We start from the raw sequence: 20695 nt of genomic DNA on the forward strand, positions 1-20695 counted from the left end.
TAAAAAATACATATATGTTTTAATTCTTACACTTTTGAAGATTTTATCCTTGTAGGAAGGGATTAATTCAATGTTACACTTCTGTATTCGTGATCTAATGAAAAATATGTGATAAGATTCATCGACTACCAAACTAATTTTGCTCTAACAAGGGCAGGTAGTTCCTCCTGCCTTACGGTGGATGCATTGGCTATTTTTGCATTTTAAAAAAAATGTATTAGCCATGGCTTTACTGTTCATATGATCAGATTCTCTTCTTACTGTATAGCTGTAATATTCTCATAACTCTTCTTGTCAGCTCTTCTTATATTATATAGCTCATTTATTTCTTGATTCTATAATAAAATTAGTATTGCATTAATATTCACTATCATATAGGAAATGATTTTTCATAATCAATTTTCGCACTTTCTTTTTTTTGGTGCGTTCGTATTATGCACTTTGTTTCAATATGAAAATTTTATATACATTAAAGATGTAGGTTCTTATATTTTTTACAATTATAAATACATTTCTCATTATCCTAAAAACTTATTAATTTTAAAGTAAATAGACATACAGGTAGGTTTCATTTAATTGACACAAAAGAAGCAGTCATTTATTTCTACTAAATATCGCTTGCATGTTTTATCTTTCAATGGGCAGACCAGGAAGTTCCTAGCAATGCTGTTCAGAAAAAGCAAAAGGGCAGATACCTCCCCGTGCCTTACGATGGATGCATTCACTATTTTCACATTTTTCAAATCATTTTTATATTAGCCGATGCAACGAAACCCTGTCCAGATAACTTTTTCTTATTATTATGAATTAAGACAAAAATGTGAAAATTAAAATAAAACACAATAAAATATTCTTATTTTAATTCAATCATCAACAATGAAATATAATTCAAATATTTTTTTAACAAAAGAATATTTATTAGTTTTATTGCATTGCCTGGAAAAAAGTTTATTACAATGAAAAATGCGGATGTATGCATGTCAGTATTCTTAAGTATTTACTCTTGGAAACGTACAGACCAGTAGTATTTGCCTAATTCGTCAACTCTGAAGGAAACTAAAATGTACTTAAAATTAATATTCTACTGTACTTAAAATATTGCAACCGAAAATAACATTTATAAAGTTAAAATACATTATATTAGGTAAATTTGAGATACTTTATTTTATTTATTATGAGAATCTAAAAAAAAAACACATCTTTTAAAACATTGTAAAAAAAATCCAAAATAAATTCAAACAGAAAAGTTTTTTAAAATCATATATTTTCAAATCATTTTATTTCGTTGTATCAAATACAAACAATAAAATATGAAGTTGTAAATAATATTGCACAACATTATTTTTCACTTGAATTGAGATCCAATTACAAAAAAATATAAAAAGATTAATCGCAGTATAATGGTCATCAAATGGTTTGAAATCAACTGTATGCTCAGTCAATTCTTCTGCATTAAAAAATCTGACAAACAAATATTAAGTAAAATTTATTAGCATTGTTGTAATCTGTTCTACGTTTTCTATTTGGTTGTCTTCAGCTTATTCTGTAGTTGCTAATGTATTCACCCAGAAATATTTTCAAATTGAAACAATGTGTTCAGAGTGACATGAATGCGCCTTCCCTTAAAAACAAAATTCTTTCTTACTTGCTGTTGATAAAATGATTAGCGTCATCAAAATACATTTGTGGAGAAATTTTAAAACATCAATTCCAAAACATTTCTGTTAGATTATCGTTTATTTTACTGGACTCGCTTACGATTACAAATAAACAACTGAGAGTAATCTCTCTTCGACAATAAAAATAAGCGTAGGAAACATGAGCATAGTCGGAAAAAAATCCAATTCTTTTTTATCTAAAAATTTTTATGTCATATATAGGGATGACAAGAATTGAATCTCTTATCTATTTCTTTTTAACTAATCTAAAAACAATCAGATATATAACTTAAGGTCATAGTGGAGGAAAGCAAACGTCTTGTATCAACATAGCAAGAACGTTTGAATAAAATAAAATGTATGTGAGAGTGAGTGACATAGCTTCCAGAAGACAAGCTATCCACTAGATAAAATCTGGAAAAAATCCAGGCTTTTATAGATTCCAATGGAAGTTTCTAGAAGCGTTCCGAAATACATTTTAGAACAATTCTGGCTAAAATCTAGAATCATTTCGGCTGAAATCTGTTCAACCAATAAGAGGACTTGTTTTAAATTGGCTTAAAACAAAGCTGCCAAAACAAAAGCACTCAATACAGCATTAATACAGTAGAATTAGCCTAATTCGTCTTTGGCTAATTCGTTCCTTCACCTAATTCCTCACTTTCAATTTTTTCCTAGGGTGGACTAATTAGTAGAATTTTACTGCAGTTTTTTAAGATTAATTTTATTTTATTTCATTTTTAAAATACTGCTTTTTTCAAAAATAAGCCCATGGGCTTAACTACAGGCTTTAATAATTTTGCAAAAATAATTTTTTTCTGAAAATTATAAAAATATTACTGGGGCTACTCATAAAATGACAATCGGAATATAAACACATAAGCTTAAAATCGGATGAGATTATTTTTGAAAAAACCCAGTAATATGTTTATAATTTTTGTTTTAATAAAATGTAGTAAATTTTTAAAATGTTATTCTCAGCTGCAATATTTTAAGTATAGTAGAATTTTAATTTTATGTACTTTTTAGTTTCCTTTAGAGGTAATAAAATAGGGAAATTGTACTGTATAAATCTTGTTCTGTACTTTTCCAGATGTAATAACTTAAGAATATTAACATACATGCACCCGCAGTTTTCATTGTAATATATATTAGACATATTTGCACGATTATACTTACACTTGCAAACATACCTATGTAAGTATATATATGTATATATATATATATATATATATATATATATATATATATATATATATATATATATATATATATATATATATATATATATATATATATATATTTATATATATATATATGTGTGTGTGTATGCATGTATGTATGTATGCATGTATGTATATATATATATGTTTGTATGTATATATATATATATATATATATATATATATATATATATATATATATATATATATATATATTACAACACAGCACATTATGCTAATGAAATTACAAACGAATGAAAGAAAAATGTGATTTACATACCGCCTCCGTTGAGCAAAATATACGATGAACAGTCGCAGTTATTACCACTAAGATCTCTCAGGTAAAACGATCGATGCATGCGACATGTGCCATTGCAATAGCTAAAATATCCACAACCATCGGATGATGTACACAGAGACGCACATTGGACACGAGATGACGTCTCCTCAATTGGTTTAAATGGGTTAGATAAGCATTGTGATTTAGGAAGTCTTTTGAAATTATTTTCTTTATACTCAGTATTCCCATTAATCGGAGACAAGAAAAGTACGAGTATCAAAGGTGAACAGAATTTCAGAATGAAATGATTTTCAACAGACGTTGCCATTCCTGGAAATATTATATAAATATATCGTTAGATTTATAAATAGATACATGCGCATACAGACACCCCTGTATATATATGGAGAATAATAAAAAACGTTAAAAAAACAGTTTGAGTATTAAAATGCATATATACATTCGTTGATGATAAAATATATTTAAAGTATAAAGCTTTGTATGAACTTTGTAGTGTTACATACTGATTATCACACATTCTCTGATAATAAGATGAAAATGTTAAAAACAGTGTATGAAAATACACATATGGAAAAATACTTATACATATTTTTGATAATCGAATAAAGTTGAGGAGGAACTGACCTGGCTTTTTTCTCTTGTGTATATTGAGGGAATGTTTTGCTGTCTTAAGAGACAGTATGACTAGCTAGCTGGGGTGGGAGGAAAGAAGAGTTAAAAAGGATTTTTTTGGGGGGTTGGTCTGTGAGCTAGTCTGTCATGGTTCACTGGTTTTGGGGACTGGTTTTGTGCACATCTCTATGTGTGTGTGTATATATGTGTGTTTGTGTCCGTGTGTGTGTGTGTGTGTGTGTGTGTGTGTGTGTGTGTGTGTGTGTGTGTGTGTGTGCCGTTTTTATTGGTCCCAGAGTTTATTGTGGAATGTGTATATGAGTGTGTGTTTGTGTGTTTTTTGTGTCGGTGGGGATGTTAGGTGTGTGTACGTGAGAGTGTGCGTATATCTCTTTGTCTGAGTATGTATGTGTTGTTTTGATCGTCCTTGTGGTGTGTGTGTGTGAGAGCAACCGTATGTATGTGTGAGGGTGTGTACGTATGTGTGTGTATGTATGTGTGCATCTGTGTGTATGCGTCGGAGTGAGTGTGGGAGTGTGTGTGTCTCTCTGTCTGAGTGGGTGTGTTGTTTTAAATATCCTTGTGGTGTATGTGTGTGTGTGTAAGCAACCGTATGTGTGTGTGATGGTTCATATGTATGTGTATGTCTGTATGTGTGTGTGTGTGGTATGTGTATATGAGTATGTGTGTGTTTTATCTATGGTAGGATGGTGTGTGTATGTGTGTACACGTTTGTGTGAGTGTGTATGTGTGTGATTAATATTTGTTAGGGTGTTGTGTGTGCGCATGTGTGTGTATGTGTATATGTGTTTGTTCGTGTGTGTGCGTGAGTGCGTTTGTGAGTGCGTGTGTATGTGCGTTTGTGTGTTTTTTGTGTGGGTGGGGATGTTAGGTGTGTGTACGTGAGAGTGCGTATATCTATTTTTCTGAGTATGTATGTGTTGTTTTAATCGTCCTTGTGGTGTGTGTGTGTGAGAGAGAGCAACCGTATGTATGTGTGAGGGTGTGTACATATGTGTGCGTCTGTGTGTGTATGTATGGTGGCATCTGTGTGTGTGCGTGGGAGTGTTTTGTGTGAGTGTGGGAGTGTGTGTGTACGTGAGTGTGTGTGTGTCTCTCTGTCTGAGTGAGTGTGTTGTTTTAAATGGTGTGTGTGTGTGTGTAAGCAACCGTATGTGTGTGTGATGGTTCATATGTATGTGTATGTCTGTATGTGTGCGTATGTCTATTTGTGTTGTGTGTTGGTGGGGGTGTTATGTGTGTGTACGTGAGTTTGTGTGTGTCTGTAAGTATGTTTGTGTTTGAATTGTCCTTGTGGTGTGTTTGTGTGTATGAGGGAGCAACTGTATGTGTGTGCATGAGGTTGCATGTGTGTGTGAGCATGTATGTGTGTGTTGTATTTATTAGGTGTCCTTGTACGTTGGGTCTATCCAGGTGATGTGTATGTGTGTGCATGTGTGTTCCGTGTATGTTGGTACTGGGTATGCGTTTGTATGTGTGTGTATGTGTGTATGTGGGTATGGTTTGTGTAGTTTCCTGGTGTATCTGTGTACATGTGTGTGTGCGCTGTAATTGTGAGTGATTAGTTTTGCTTGTATTGTTAGTGCAGTATGTGTGTGTATACGTGTGGGTGTGTTTGTGTGAGTGCATATATACACTTACAATACAATTGTAGCAACCACAACCAACACCCATACACACATACGTAAACAGGTACATGCACACACCTATACACCACTCCGGCAACCACAAATCATATTAACACACGCATATTTGCATACATATGTACACACACATACAAACACCATACGCCCGTTCCCCAGTAAAAATGTCACACACACACTCAAAAGAAAAACACACACAATACAATCCCAACAATCACAACAAACACCCACAAGCACACATGCACAGAAGCATGCACACACAATGACACACCTCCCCGACAAATACAAGCCACATAGACGCACTCACACAAACACACCCACACGTATACACACACATACTGTATGTATGGTGGCATCTGTGTGTGTGCGTGGGAGTGTTTTGTGTGAGTGTGGGAGTGTGTGTGTACGTGAGTGTGTGTGTGTCTCTCTGTCTGAGTGAGTGTGTTGTTTTAAATGGTGTGTGTGTGTGTGTGTAAGCAACCGTATGTGTGTGTGGTGGTTCATATGTATGTGTATGTCTGTATGTGTTCGTATGTCTATTTGTGTTGTGTGTTGGTGGGGGTGTTATGTGTGTGTACGTGAGTTTGTGTGTGTCTGTAAGTATGTTTGTGTTTGAATTGTCCTTGTGGTGTGTGTGTGTGTATGACAGAGAGAGACACACACACTCACGTACACACACACTCCCACACTCACACAAAACACTCCCACGTACACACACAGATGCACACATACATACACACACATACGCACACTTACGTACACACCCTCACACATACGTACGGTTGCTCTCACACACACACACCACAAGGACGATCAAAACAACACATACATACTCAGACAAAGAGATATACGCACACTCTCACGTATTTGTCGGGGAGGTGTGTCATTGTGTGTGCATGCTTCTGTGCATGTGTGCTTGTGAGTGTTTGTTGTGATTGTTGGGATTGTATTGTGTGTGTTTTTCTTTTGAGTGTGTGTGTGACATTTTTACTGGGGAACAGGCGTATGGTGTTTGTATGTGTGTGTACATATGTATGCAAATATGCGTGTGTGAATATGATTTGTGGTTGCCGGAGTGGTGTGTAGGTGTGTGAATGTACCTGTTTACGTATGTGTGTGTGGGTGTTGGTTGTGGTTGCTCCAATTGTATTGTAAGTGTATATATGCATGTGTTTTTTCTTGAAATGTATGTGGGTTTGTGCTCTAGTGTGGAGATATTGTGATTGTGTGTGTGTGTATATATGTGTGTAAGTGTGTTCGTGTCGGAGGTTTGCATTGTATTGGTGTGTGTGTGATTTTGCGTTTCTGTGTGTCTTTGTTTTGGGCGTGCACCTGGGGAGGGGGCTTATGTTAGAGTATGTTGAGCTGTGGTCTGTATTTTTGAATAAGATTATTTTCTCTATTTATTCGTGTTTGGTCAGAAAAAACACATGCATATATACACTTACAATACAATTGTAGCAACCACAACCAACACCCATACACACATACGTAAACAGGTACATGCACACACCTACACACCACTCCGGCAACCACAAATCATATTCACACACGCATATTTGCATACATGTGTTTTTTCTGACTAAACACGAATAAATAGAGAAAATAATCTTATTCAAAAATACACGCACATGCGCACACACAACACCCTAACAAATATTAATCACACACATACACACTCACACAAACGTGCACACACATACACACACCATCCTACCATAGCTAAAACACACACATACTCATATACACATGCCACACACGCACACATACAGACATACACATACATATGGACCATCACACACATACGGTTGCTTACACACACACACACACACCACAAGGATATTTAAAACGACACACCCACTCAGACAGTGAGACACACACACACTCCCACACTCACACACTCCCACATTCACACAAAACACTCCCACGTACACACACAGATGCACACATACATACACATACAGACGCACACGTATGCACACACCCTCACACATACATACGGCTGCTCTCTCTCTCACACACACACCACAAGGACGATTAAAACAACACATACATACTCAGAAAAATAGATATACGCACACTCTCACGTACACACACCTAACATCCCCACCCACACAAAAAACACACAAACACACATTCACACGCACTCACAAACGCACTCACGCACACACACGAACAAACACATATACACATACACACACATGCGCACACACAACACCCTAACAAATATTAATCACACACATACACACTCACACAAACGTGTACACACATACACACACCATCCTACCATAGCTAAAACACACACATACTCATATACACATGCCACACACGCACACATACAGACATACACATACATATGGACCATCACACACATACGGTTGCTTACACACACACACACACACCACAAGGATATTTAAAACAACACTCCCACTCAGACAGTGAGACACACACACACTCCCACACTCACACAAAACACTCCCACGTACACACACAGATGCACACATACATACACACACATGCCCACACATACGTACACACCCTCACACATACATACGGTTGCTCTCACACACACACACCACAAGGACGATCAAAACAACACATACATACTCAGACAAAGAGATATACGCACACTCTCACGTACACACACCTAACATCCCCACCGACACAAAAAACACACAAACACACACTCATATACACATTCCACAATAAACTCTGGGACCAATAAAAACGGCACACACACACACACACACACACACACACACACACACGGACACAAACACACATATATACACACACACGGACACAAACACACATATATACACACACACATAGAGATGAGCAAAAAAACAGTCCCCAAAACCAGTGAACCATGACAGACTAGCTCACAGACCAACCAAATAAAAAAAATCCTTTTTAACTCTTCTTTCCTCCCACCCCAGCTAGCCAGTCATACTGTCTCTTAAGACCACAAAACATTCCCTCAATATATTCAAGAGAAAAAAGCCAGATCAGTTCCTCCTCAACTTTATTCGATTATCAAAAATATGTATAAGTATTTTTCCATATGTGTATTTTCATACACTGTTTTTAACATTTTCATCTTATTATCAGAGAATGTGTGATAATCAGTATGTAACACTACAAAGTTCATACAAAGCTTTATACTTTAAATATATTTTATCATCAACGAATGTATATATGCATTTTAATACTCAAACTGTTTTTTTAACGTTTTTTATTATTCTCCAAGACTTTTGATAATCTTTTTCTAAAAAAGTGAAACCGGTTAAGTAAATAAATATTTTAAAAATAAGTGCATTTTCAAACCTTCTTTCATATATATATATATATATATATATATATATATATATATATATATATATATATATATATATATATATATATATATATATATATATATATATATGTATGTATATATATGTTTGATTATATATATATATATATATATATATATATATATATATATATATAAACATATAGAGAATAGAAAGCGAGTCATAGTCATAATTGGGAAAGAAAGCAAATTATGTTGGATCGTAGATACAGCATGCCCAACTCACATCAAGGTATGTGATAAGGAAGAAAGAAAAATCGGGAGATATGATTGGTTAGCTTGGGAGGTAAAGCAGTCGTGGTCGCTGAAAAAGGTGGTAGTGGTATCAATAATCGTCGGAGCCCTGGGAACAGTGAGTAAAAATCTCGAGAAGTACATGGAACAAATAGGGGCTGCAATAAGGGTGGAGCACCTGCAGAAAGGAGCACTGCTTGGAACCGCTCGAATACTCCGGAACGTGCTCGAATACTCCGGAACCGCTCGAATCCTCTGGAACGTGCTCGAAACATAAAAGGTGTTACCTTAGTTCACTGGTAGTGAACAGCTGACACCGTAGTCCATCTCCAGCATCAGAGGCGGTGTAAAGGCAATAACAATAATAACAACAACAACATACTTATATACTTGGCTTATCCCAGATATCACTCTTGAACTTTCCGCATGCTTCTGAAATAGGCTCCTCATTTTCAGCAGTTTCTTCTACACTATTTGTTTGGCGATAAAATCTATGGTCTATCTGAATCAAACTTCTCTGTTGATAATGATCAATTCTTTTCTGATATCAGAAAAGCTTACCTGCTTTTGCTATGTTACTATGTTTAGTCTCTTTCATGACTATCCCAAATTCTTTCCCTCTGACTAAGTATTTTTCCTCAAGAGAATCTTTGAATCTTGTATTTCCTAATTTGTTTCCAGGCATCTTATTCTACTCAGAACTTGCTTTAAAGTCTTCACTTTAATTTCTAATCTCTCTCTCTCCCTCTCTCTCTCTCTCTCTTTCTCTTTCTCTCTCTTTCTCTCTCTTTCTCTCTCTCTCTCTCTCTCTCTCTTTCTCTCTCTCTCTCTCTCTCTCTCTCTCTCTCTCTCTCTCTCTTCACATTTGCCCCTTCCTAATCTTCCTTGGAAAGATATCTAATCTTCTAGTAACTAGTACCTCTTTTGCATAAATCAATAATTTAGTGTTACCAATATTTTTTGTATCTATCCTACTCATTACAGAGTCTACTTTCCCAGTAATATCTAGCAGTGTCCTTCTATTTACACTTTCTAATTCTAGTAACCTTTTTCTTTAGTCTTTATTCATTGTTTCCTTCAACTCATATAAAAGCTTCTGATCTTCCTCTATTAAGTCGCTTAAATCACTGGTATCAATTGTCCCTTCACCATCGGTAGTTCTTTCGTGATCTCTTTTATCTCCAATTCTGTCATCCACTTTCTCCTCCTAATAGCATTATCCTAGTTTACTAGTCTCTGCTCAGTCACTTCAAACATATCCTTCTCTACCCAAAGTGTTAATATCTGCTTTCTGTTATTCCTTTTAGATTCACTTTCTAGGTAACACTGTATCATTGTGCTATTTTCTTCGTTTCTTTCTTGCTATATTATCTGTTGGTGCTACCTTAGGGCATCAGCTGCGTTCAGTTTACTTCTGTCATGAGCCACTGCTGAACGAGAAGCCAGCCTTTCATAAAATGTCCAGTAACATTTATTCTGTTACCACCAGATTTCTTGGTCAATTTCTTGTCTCCAATAAACTAAAGTAAGGTAATGTTCGTTACCATCATCATCACCACTATTAGTATTCGTCATCTGATAGTTTCGAGTTAGTTACATCACTTACTACACTTTCGTGTTGCTGAGGCATGTGCAGCATTGTGAATATTTTTGTAGTTTTAGGTAAGCATTTCTAAATAGATCACAAATATAGGAATAACTTTAACAGACGCTCAATTATAATATCATACCACAAAATAAAAAAACAATGACTTGTAAACATCACAAAGAGCCTAATTCCAGTTGTAACTATCGGGACCACAAAGCTTGCCCACTTGAACAGGCTTGTATGATCAACTCCGTCATATACAAATAAGTAACAGCAATTCTTCAAGATTATCTAATTGAATAGAAGAATTACATTGGGTTACTCGAAGGCGATTTCAAAGACGTTAAGCAACATACCTATCTTATTTTAGGAACATGGACGAATGTAAAGCATCTAAGTCGGCTAGGCATGTAAGAATTTGAAGACGAACTCCACACCACGAACTGAATCGTTGATAAAACGAACCATATGCTAATGGATCTAAAACATGCAGCTTGTGCGAAGTAGAAATATCTCATATTCTTCTTAGATCCAAGAATTCCACCACACTACTTATTCCAGATTTGAATTTTTCTTAGTAGGTGCAAACACGTGGTCAGGTTTTTTTTGTCGAACTGGAAAACACCTCCCGCTTAGGAGTGAGTTGCTGTCACGCAGATTTTGACATATTTTTCGTTACATACTTCCATAGCAGCTGCCCTATTTCTGGTTTCTTCAGAGTTACAGAGGAAGGGCATCTTGGTTTTCTGACTTTAGTTTCTTAATTTTCGATCCATTCTTCGCACCAAACTTGGTCACATTTTTGTTCTCCTTTCTTCTTACTTCCTCTTACCTAACAGTCCAGTATCTAACGCATAAACAGAACCTGGAAGATTGCTTGAAGACACATGGTGTATTTTCTAAATATACTCAGTTAAAGTATCATAAAAGCATGAATCTGTTAGTAAAGATGATTTTTAGCATAGATGCAAGCCACATAGGAGACAGATAAATGAAAGGAAAAGTCGGTGAGATTCGAAACCAGAACGTAAAGGTACACAACTGAATAATAAAGATATTTCATAAATCAACTGTCCTCCCTTCCACTCTCTTTGGAAATAGGAAATGGTAATGACAAGTCAAATATAATTAAAGCACAAATCAGCGACAGTATTTTCTAGCATAGAATTAAAGAAACAGTTGTTGTTATAATCTCTCATTCGATTCCTAATAACATTAATTCACTTACCTTTAAGATTCATGACTGTTACAGACTTGCTAAGTAAACTTCACTTTTGTTTGAAATTTGCCCAAAAAGAAATGTCTTACCAGAAACAATATCTTCTGCCTTTTAATGTTTCTTTTATTCCAGTTTCGATACACGGGATGGTATTTTTATTTCTTTTAACCTGGTTCTCACAACTTAAGTATAAAGTAAGGACAATTCAACGTTTATTTTACTTTTCATGATATGTTTAGAAAACAATGCGTTCAGGTTTTTTTGTCCAATCTTATAAAGCTAGGCGAACAACTTAAACTTAATTTTCCTATAACTCTAGAAGTTGTCATCAGAATATTTTAGTTATCTGCAACAGGTTCATAAATTTCAGGACTTATATTGTTTACTCTTTCTCGACAATATGCTTTGTTGTTAAGACTATAAGTAAAATATGAGTTTTACCATCAGGTTCGTTAGTTTTCTAATCAATGTCCAGTTCTTTTCACCGATCATCACAAATAAACCAATGGAAACCAGCTACAAGTAATTAAACGGTTGGTGAGCAAAAATATTATATTTTAACTTAACAATAATATTGACAGTTTTCAGTTGGTTAATTTTAAAAAAATGTTGTATTGGATAATTTATTCTTAATGCTGTCGAAAGAGGCGTGGTCAGTGATAACATGTAAGATGTTAAGTTTTTGATGAAATGAAGGCATAAATAGGTTTGTATATTTGTATGTTCATAATAGGCAAGGAAATTACATTCTAATAAAGGTATCAACATATCAAGATTGGTTTGAATTATTTCGATGTATCCTGCAAACTTTAAATATGTTACTATTTAAAAGAAAAAAAAACTGAGAAGAAAAAGAAATTGCAAACTTAATTCTAAAATGATTTTCAAATAACAGGCAAGTGAGAGATGAGATGGGGTACAGTCAGCATATTCAGAGGGGTGTATGTAATTATAATAGTAAACACAGAGCTTGGAACTTTGACAGCCTAGTGTTGTTGTTTAGCCACAGTTTTGATTGAATCTTGATTGAGTAGCAATTTTCATTGAAGATATTATTGCAGCCATTATCATCTCGTCTTTGTTTTCGGGCAGTGTTCATTTTGCAAATATGTTCTTCTAAAATGATAAAGTGTGATACATTAAATATTTGATTGTAATTCCTAACAGCTTGAGCAATTGCCTAGAGGTTAGGCTTTCTCATTGATAAGTAATATTCCTTTTTACTTATAGGCACAAGACCTGAAATTTTGAGGATCGGGAATAGTGGATCATATCGACCCAATGCTCAACTGGTACTTATTTTATCAATTCCGAAAGGACGAAAGGCAAAGTCGTCGTCAGGGGAATTTGAAGTCAGAACACATAGTGATAGTATATTTTTTTATATTCTGTGAATACATTTGAAATGTAACATCTCAGATATAACTGTCAGTAGTGTAAAATGGAAACTTTTTGTGTTGATAAAGTTTTGGATCTCTTCAATGACAATGCAAGGGTAAAAGAGAATTGTAAGAGTCACAAATCATTATATATAAATCATATTTGAAGTAAGTTATCACTTTCTTTGGTTGTTGGAGAAATGTATGATGAAGGAGAATGAAACTGAAATATATAATCAAAATTAAATTAATCAAATATTCAAAATACAAGGATATTAATCTTAGGAACAGAAACATGACAAGGCGCATGGGTGATTGTGAGTTCAGGAATGTTATTTAAAATGCAAAACAGATAAAACCATATAAAAGTCTAAGAAACTCTACTGTTATTTATATAAATACTTATACGTTGTGTGGTTATGAGATAAAGAGAAATATATTATCTTTATCTCTGTTCTATTTAATCGGGTGGTAGTGTGTTCAACCAATACTGTTGAAGGCACTTTTCATAGTGGCGACATCTGTTAATGATTTTTACTTTGCATGTAGATAAATTCCAATTTGTTAAGATTCTCCCGTATGGGGTTCTGTTCATAACACATCTTTATGTCTATTTCAATTTTTTCTGTATCGCTTAAGGATTTTTCACTTTCCCCTTGATAATGATATCAATAGCATGGTATTTTCGAATTCAAGATGATAACGATGCTGCCATATTTTTCTTTTCTATACGCCATAAGGAAGTGGTGCATAGTTGTGATAACAACATTTATATGTAACTTTTACTATGCCGATATAATATTTACGTTCTGTAAAAGTGGTTGGTGTGTTGGAGGAAACATCCATTCCGTATATGATGCTTTCAGCATCGTACTTGTGAATAAGGGAGCTTGAATTTGTATTACTGCAGCTGCATTTAGCTTGTATTAATTTTGTTGGTTTGAGTGCTTTGACATTTTTCAGGTTAGAATCACATCTGTAATTTAACTTCTAACCTTTTTCTACTGAATAGTTTTCTATAGTTTTGGTTGTTGATTATTACACCCTTTCTTATAACGCTTAGGAATTGTCTTAGCAATACTAGACTTAAAAACATATGGAACATACAATATTGCAATGTTACACTAAATATGAGATAGCAGACGTTTTTAAGAATTGATGTTCGAAACTTGTATCTGCTCATGTATGTAATAAAAAAGCCGTTTAAAAAAATACTTCATTTGATGATGTATTTGAAATTCCCTTATTTACATTTTGTATAGTAAAATAAATTAAAAGTGTATTGTATATCTTTTATATTAATATATTTGAGGTTTCTATTAAGTTTGTGTTTGTGGTGGTTGATGAAACAACTAAAATGCTTATGCTGCTACGATGTATATATATATATATATATATATATATATATATATATATATACACTTCCCAACCACACGATGTGATGTTCCATCCCACTACGTCAAACCTTGAGCAAATACTCTGTACCATATTCTTCGGTTAACAAAATCTTGTGAGTAGATTTGTTAGACGAAATCTAAAAGAAAGCTCGTCATATATATATATATATATATATATATATATATATATATATATATATATATATATATATATATATATGTGTGTGTGTGTGTGTGTGTGTGTGTGTGTGTGTGTATGTATATGTAGATGTATATATATATATATATATATATATATATATATATATATATATATATATATATATATATATATATATACATATATATATATATATATATATATATATATATATATATATATATATATATATATATATATATATATATATATATATATATATATATATATATATATATATATATATATATATATATATATATATATATATATATATCTGTGTGTGCCTTTGTGTATGTGTTTGTCTGCCACCAACGCTTGATAACCGGTGATGGTGTGTTGTTTACGACCTCGTAAGCTAGCGATTTGGTACAAGAAGTACCAGGATTAAAAAAGTACTGTACTCCAGCATGACCGCTGAGTAATGAATGAAACAAGACGAAAAAGTGAAAAGATCTACATATTCAAAGGAACATTTTACAGATTCCGTTCTCTTCTGTGTGTAGTAATAAAAAAAAAAGACTATCAACCAATAATTTTGTTTAACATAAACTGTTATTTATTTATTTATTTCAGAATTGAATTAAAAACTGATCTCCAGATGGTGTGTGTTGCTAAGTGGATTTGTTTTTGATACCGTTTGATCATTAAGAGGTAACTAGATTACCATTCACCAGAAATACTCATTTAACCGTGTAAAATCATTATGACGGTATGTTAAGATGAAATAAAATACACTGATACAGCAATGATTATCTATTAACTAGATGTTAGTTTATGTTTCGCATTCAGTAACCGGAAGTTACAGTAAATATTACCTTTTCATTAGCTTTAAATTCATTGACGATTTAACATCTCAACGTCTATAAGAATACAAATATATTTCTTGTTTCAACTTGTTACTTCGTTTAAATACATGAGCGATCTTCATTTTTCTTTTTCTTTTTATCCCAGTTTGTTTATATCAGGAATTTTTATTTGTCAGTTTCTCAATGATGTCTGTTATTGTTTGGAAGACGTTAAAGGCTCTTCAATGAACGTGACGAGCATACGAAGCATTAAGTTGCATGGAGCGGAAACGAGCTGTTTTTAATAATAAAATGCTCACTCACATTATTATTATCATGTGATGAAAACTCACTGCTCAATTTATTGGGTATGATAGAAGATGTCAGCTGTCCACAGCCAGCAGACTAAGGTGACATTTGTTTACTGTTCATGCTTCAAGAACACTGCGATGAATTCTTGCAGTTCCAAGCAATGCTGATTTTTGTTGGTGTTCTACATTCACACTTGCACCCATCATTTTTTTTTAGAGGAAAAGATGTTAGGTATTCTATTACTAATATTAGCTATCAGGTTTTTAAATATTATAGGGGTTTGTGTGACAAGACGATTTGGGCATATAGGAAAGGTTTATAAGAGGAGGTGCCTATGTCTAAGGAAACATCTACCAAATCAATTTTAGACAGATTTGTAGTGACAGTGATTATAAGGCGCAATTTACTGGAGGTAAACGTAAGCTGTTTATTAAATTTGTTTAGGGTATGACAAACAGGGGAATTACTCAATCTGTCGTCTTGGTAAAGGCCAATGTCGTGTGATGGGTACTTGGATTCCAATGTGTTTAATACAAAGAGACTTACAGGATGGAAGATGTCAGCATTGTCGTACGGTCCCATTGAGACATCGAAAAAGTCATCATTATCGGACTTTTTCACTCATGCCGAGCCCTTGCTAAACAGTGACTGAAATCGAGCTAGTAGCTAAAAGAATACTAGGAAACATTAATATTAAAACGAGAGAGAACACTAGGCTGCAACAATGGAATAATACTTTTACTGTATTAGATTGGTTTAAGAACATTAAGAATGAACATAGGGCTAGATTTATTCAGTTCGATATTATAATTTTTATCTCTCCATATCGATATCGCTTCTTGGTAACGCCATCGAGTTTGCAAAATCACCCTGCAGATCTAGACTTTATCATGTGGGTATGAAATAGCAAATGAGAAAAATTCCACGGGTTTGCTTACAGCCAGCGGGTAAGAAAGTCAAACGACATTGCAGTTTGTAATATTTCAAAGTAGAAAAAAAAATGTGTTCAAAGAGAGAGCAAAAACACTGTGCGTTTGAAATAAAACTTTATTTAGAATTTCTGAATGCTTTATAATATTCGAAGGGAAATGAGTTGCAAATACAGATAAATAGCAAAAAGTCTAATGTTATAATGTAGGTTGTTTTTTTTATCATGCCAAAAGTAATTGAAATAAAAGTGATGTCGAAAAGTGTAGCTCACTTTCCAATGGACGACGAGAAAAATATTGTAAACAACATTACATCAGAAATATGAGGAATTTAAGTTTTAAAAAAATGTCGCAGCAAGAAGATATAATCACCGAAATTAAGAAACAGTCCATTTGTTAATTATCAAAAGTAGTGGTTTTCAGAAAGTGAAGTTCGTGAGTTGGGTGCTTTATGGATTGATTCGAAGCATCAATAAATGCCTGGTAGATTAAATGGAATCTGTGGAACAAAGCGGTTTCAGGAGTATACTAGAGTCGATTTAAGTGACTATTCCATCTCAGCAAATTATAATTTCAACACACACAAACACACACACACACACACACACACACACACACACACACACACACACACACACACACACACACATGTGTATATATATATGTATGTGTGTGTGCATGCATATATATATATATATATATATATATATATATATATATATATATATATATATATATATATTTGTATGTATACATATATATATATATATATATATATATATATATATATATATATATGCATATGTACCCATATATATGTATATATATACTATAACTATATATATATAAATAAATGCGCCCTTTTAAAGCCTAGCCAAGCTCACGGGCCCGGTTTCCCGGTTTCTATGGTGTATGTGTTCCCCAGCTGGACGGGACGCCGATCCATCGCAGCGTTACTCATTCTTGCCAGCTGAGTGGACTGGAGCAACGTGAAATGAAGTGTTTTGCTTAAGAACACAACGCGTCGCCCGATCCAGGAATCGAAACCACAATCTTACGATCATGATGTTGACACCCTAACCACTAAGCCACGCGCCTCCACCCCCCCCCCCCCACACACATATATATATATATATATATATAGATGTGTGTATTTTTTCTTTTGTTTACAATTTACACGGAAAGAAATAGATAAGCAGTTTCCGGGGCAGCAAAAACTACCTTGTTTTTCAAGGTAGAAACTCCGGGTTTATCAGAAATATTTTGTATAATATATATAAATAAATAAATGGAATTAAACGCAGGTGTAATTCAAATTATTTTACTTCCGACACATGTTTCGAAGACAACATTGGTATTATTCCAAAGGGATAAAATGGTGTAAAACAATGTAATCTTCTCTTCCAGATTTACTCGATCTTAGCGACCCCATTAGGCATTTCAGAAACATTCCCATTTTAACATCTGTATTGTCAAATAGGTAATGAGCAAAATAGGGCATAGGATACATTTCTTTTATTAGTCACACAGGGCTCAACGAAGATGGGACAAATACAATGTAGAGCTTTTCTTTTTGGGAGGGGGAAGGAAGGAAAAAAAAAAAAAAAAAAAAATTGGTGGTGTCGATCAAAAGGGATCGTAGGAAGGGAAAAAGGGGCAGTTCGATCAAAAGGGATCGAAAAAAAAGAAAAGGAAAGGCCGATCAATAGGGATCGTGTATCACACAGTAATGTTCTCGTGTAAAAAGAGGGGAGGACAGTTTAGGTTTAGCCGTGGAAGGAAAAGCCCACGGAAAAGACCACGGTAACCTTGGTCAATATTCTCATTGAAGAAACTATAACAGTAAGTGACTCTCTTTTGCCTTTTTGTTTTATTTTTTTTTTCTTGTTCATAGGGTTATGCTCAAGATGGCTCCGTTGTTCACACGTGCCATCCTTGCTACATTCACCCATCTTTTTTTGAAGCATTCACTAGACAAGACTTCCCTTTCTACTCTCAACTTCCTCTTCAGGTGATACTTGAAGAAGTTGATGAGAGATTGCCCAGAGAGGAAAGTCTTTGTCTCTAGACCTTTCAGACGCGTCCACCATACACATTCTTTCGCCATAGCCACAAGTACGATGAAAATAGCTCTTCCTTCCCGTTTAAAGGAAGGAGGCGCGACAATATTCACGATAGACTCGGCTGATAGACCGACTCGTCCCACACGCGATAGCAGTTGTTCGACGTAAGCCCACAGCTCGGAAATGGTGGGACACTGTACGAGTGCGTGCAGAACGGTTTCGTCGCTCTGCCGGCATCTCGGACAGGTCGGCCCCGTGTTTCTCGAGCCATGCCTGTAGAGCTTATCCCGAACGGGTAGTGCTTCTCGATAGCACTGCCAGGCCAGGGATCTCTGGAAGTTGTCCATAGGTCCCGGCCCGAAGGTCGTCTTAAACAGGCGGGTCAGGTATTCCTCGTCGACGCCCAGGTTCGCCCCGAGATCGTCGTCGTACCTTCCCTCCACTAATCCACTATAGAATGCGTTAGTTGTGATGCAGTCGCTCAAGGTTGACCCGGGTTGTTGGAGTTGCCGAAGAGCAGCGCGACACTCGCGGTGCCAATCGCCCTTCCTCGGCCTCTTCTTGATCCATGACTGCAGTTCGGTCATGGAGACGAGCTGCGGGAAAGCGCGCCGCACAAACGGTGACCACACCTGTTCACCGCTGTCTACGTAGAGCCGGAGATGTCGCAGTCTCAGCGCGTGTCTGCGCATCATCAACCACGGCATGCCCAGTCCTCCTTTTAACGGGTGTTGGCAGCAAACGGATCGCCTAAACATCGGAACGCTTCCTTTCCACAAGAAGCGGAAGAGGATGCGCTCCAGTTTGGTGATGGTAGGGTCGGGACAAGGAACGACGGTCAGGCGGTAGTAGATGACGGACGCGATGTACGTGTTCGCCACCTCCGCCCGACCTTTCAGGGAAAGCTTCCTCTCGGCCCATTGCCGGGCTAGAGTGGCCACCCTTCTCGTTATCTCGTCCCAGTTCTTCTCCGTTTGGAGGTCTGGACCAAACCAGACCCCGAGCATCTCAACCGGACCGTCAGTCCAACGTCCCACGACGGAAGCGCTACTTGACGGCATGGGGTTGCTTCTCCAGGTGCCGAGCCGCAAGCCCACTGACTTATCCCGGTTGATTTTTGCTCCCGTTACCGCTTCGTAGTCTCTCAGTGTCTCGCCGACAAGCTCGATGTGCTTTTGGCTAGACACTATGACGGTGACGTCGTCCGCGTATGCCGACACGCTCGTCCCGCATCCCAACTCTCGCGGGATGCCCCTCAGCGTCGCCAGCTTCCGCAGTAGTGGCTCGAGAGTCAACACGTACAGAAGCGACGAGAGGGGGCATCCCTGACGGACCGAACGTGCAATGTCGAAGGGTCTTGATAGATGCCCATTGACGCGAACTACCGAACGGATGCCTCTGTACAAGGCAGCCATCCAGCCGCGGAAAATGGGACCGAAGCCGGCTGCTATGAGGACAGCCTCCAAGTATTGATGGTCTACCCTATCGAAAGCTTTCGATTGATCTAAATTGATCAGGGCCCCACCCATGCCAGGTTCCTTAACTACCCTCTCTATGATGTAGCGCATCAGATGGAGGTTGTCATGGATGCTCCTGCCCGGCACCGCGCACGTTTGCGCCTTGAGGATAAACATCAATGCAGATAGACAGATAGTCACACATACACACATATCTATCTATCTATCTATCTATCTATCTATCTATCTATCTATCTATCTATACCCATCTATCTATCTATTTATCTATCTATCTATCTATCTATCTATCTATCTAT

The 20695-nt window shown here is 35.8% G+C and overlaps 1 protein-coding gene across 2 annotated transcripts in view; it reads right to left on the reverse strand.

Moving 5' to 3' along the window:
* LOC106876620 (uncharacterized) overlaps positions 1 to 12339 on the reverse strand; it is a 31882-nt gene extending 19543 nt beyond the window's left edge. The window contains exons 1-2 of one of the 2 annotated variants that reach the window (XM_052969883.2): positions 11864 to 12339; positions 3162 to 3491 (exon numbers count right to left, since the gene is read on the reverse strand). In XM_052969883.2, the coding sequence (XP_052825843.1) occupies positions 3162 to 3491; positions 11864 to 11876 (343 nt within the window). In that variant the 5' untranslated portion in view covers positions 11877 to 12339. Of the gene's footprint in view, positions 1 to 3161; positions 3492 to 3806; positions 5796 to 11863 lie in introns of those variants that run through there. The other variant, XM_089356333.1, reaches the window with a different exon arrangement.
* Positions 12340 to 20695: the final 8356 nt, after the last annotated feature.

This window comes from Octopus bimaculoides, chromosome 8 (genome assembly GCF_046866305.1).
Source record: "Octopus bimaculoides isolate indiv1 chromosome 8, ASM4686630v1, whole genome shotgun sequence".
In the NCBI taxonomy this organism is placed as follows: Eukaryota; Metazoa; Mollusca; class Cephalopoda; order Octopoda; family Octopodidae; genus Octopus; species Octopus bimaculoides.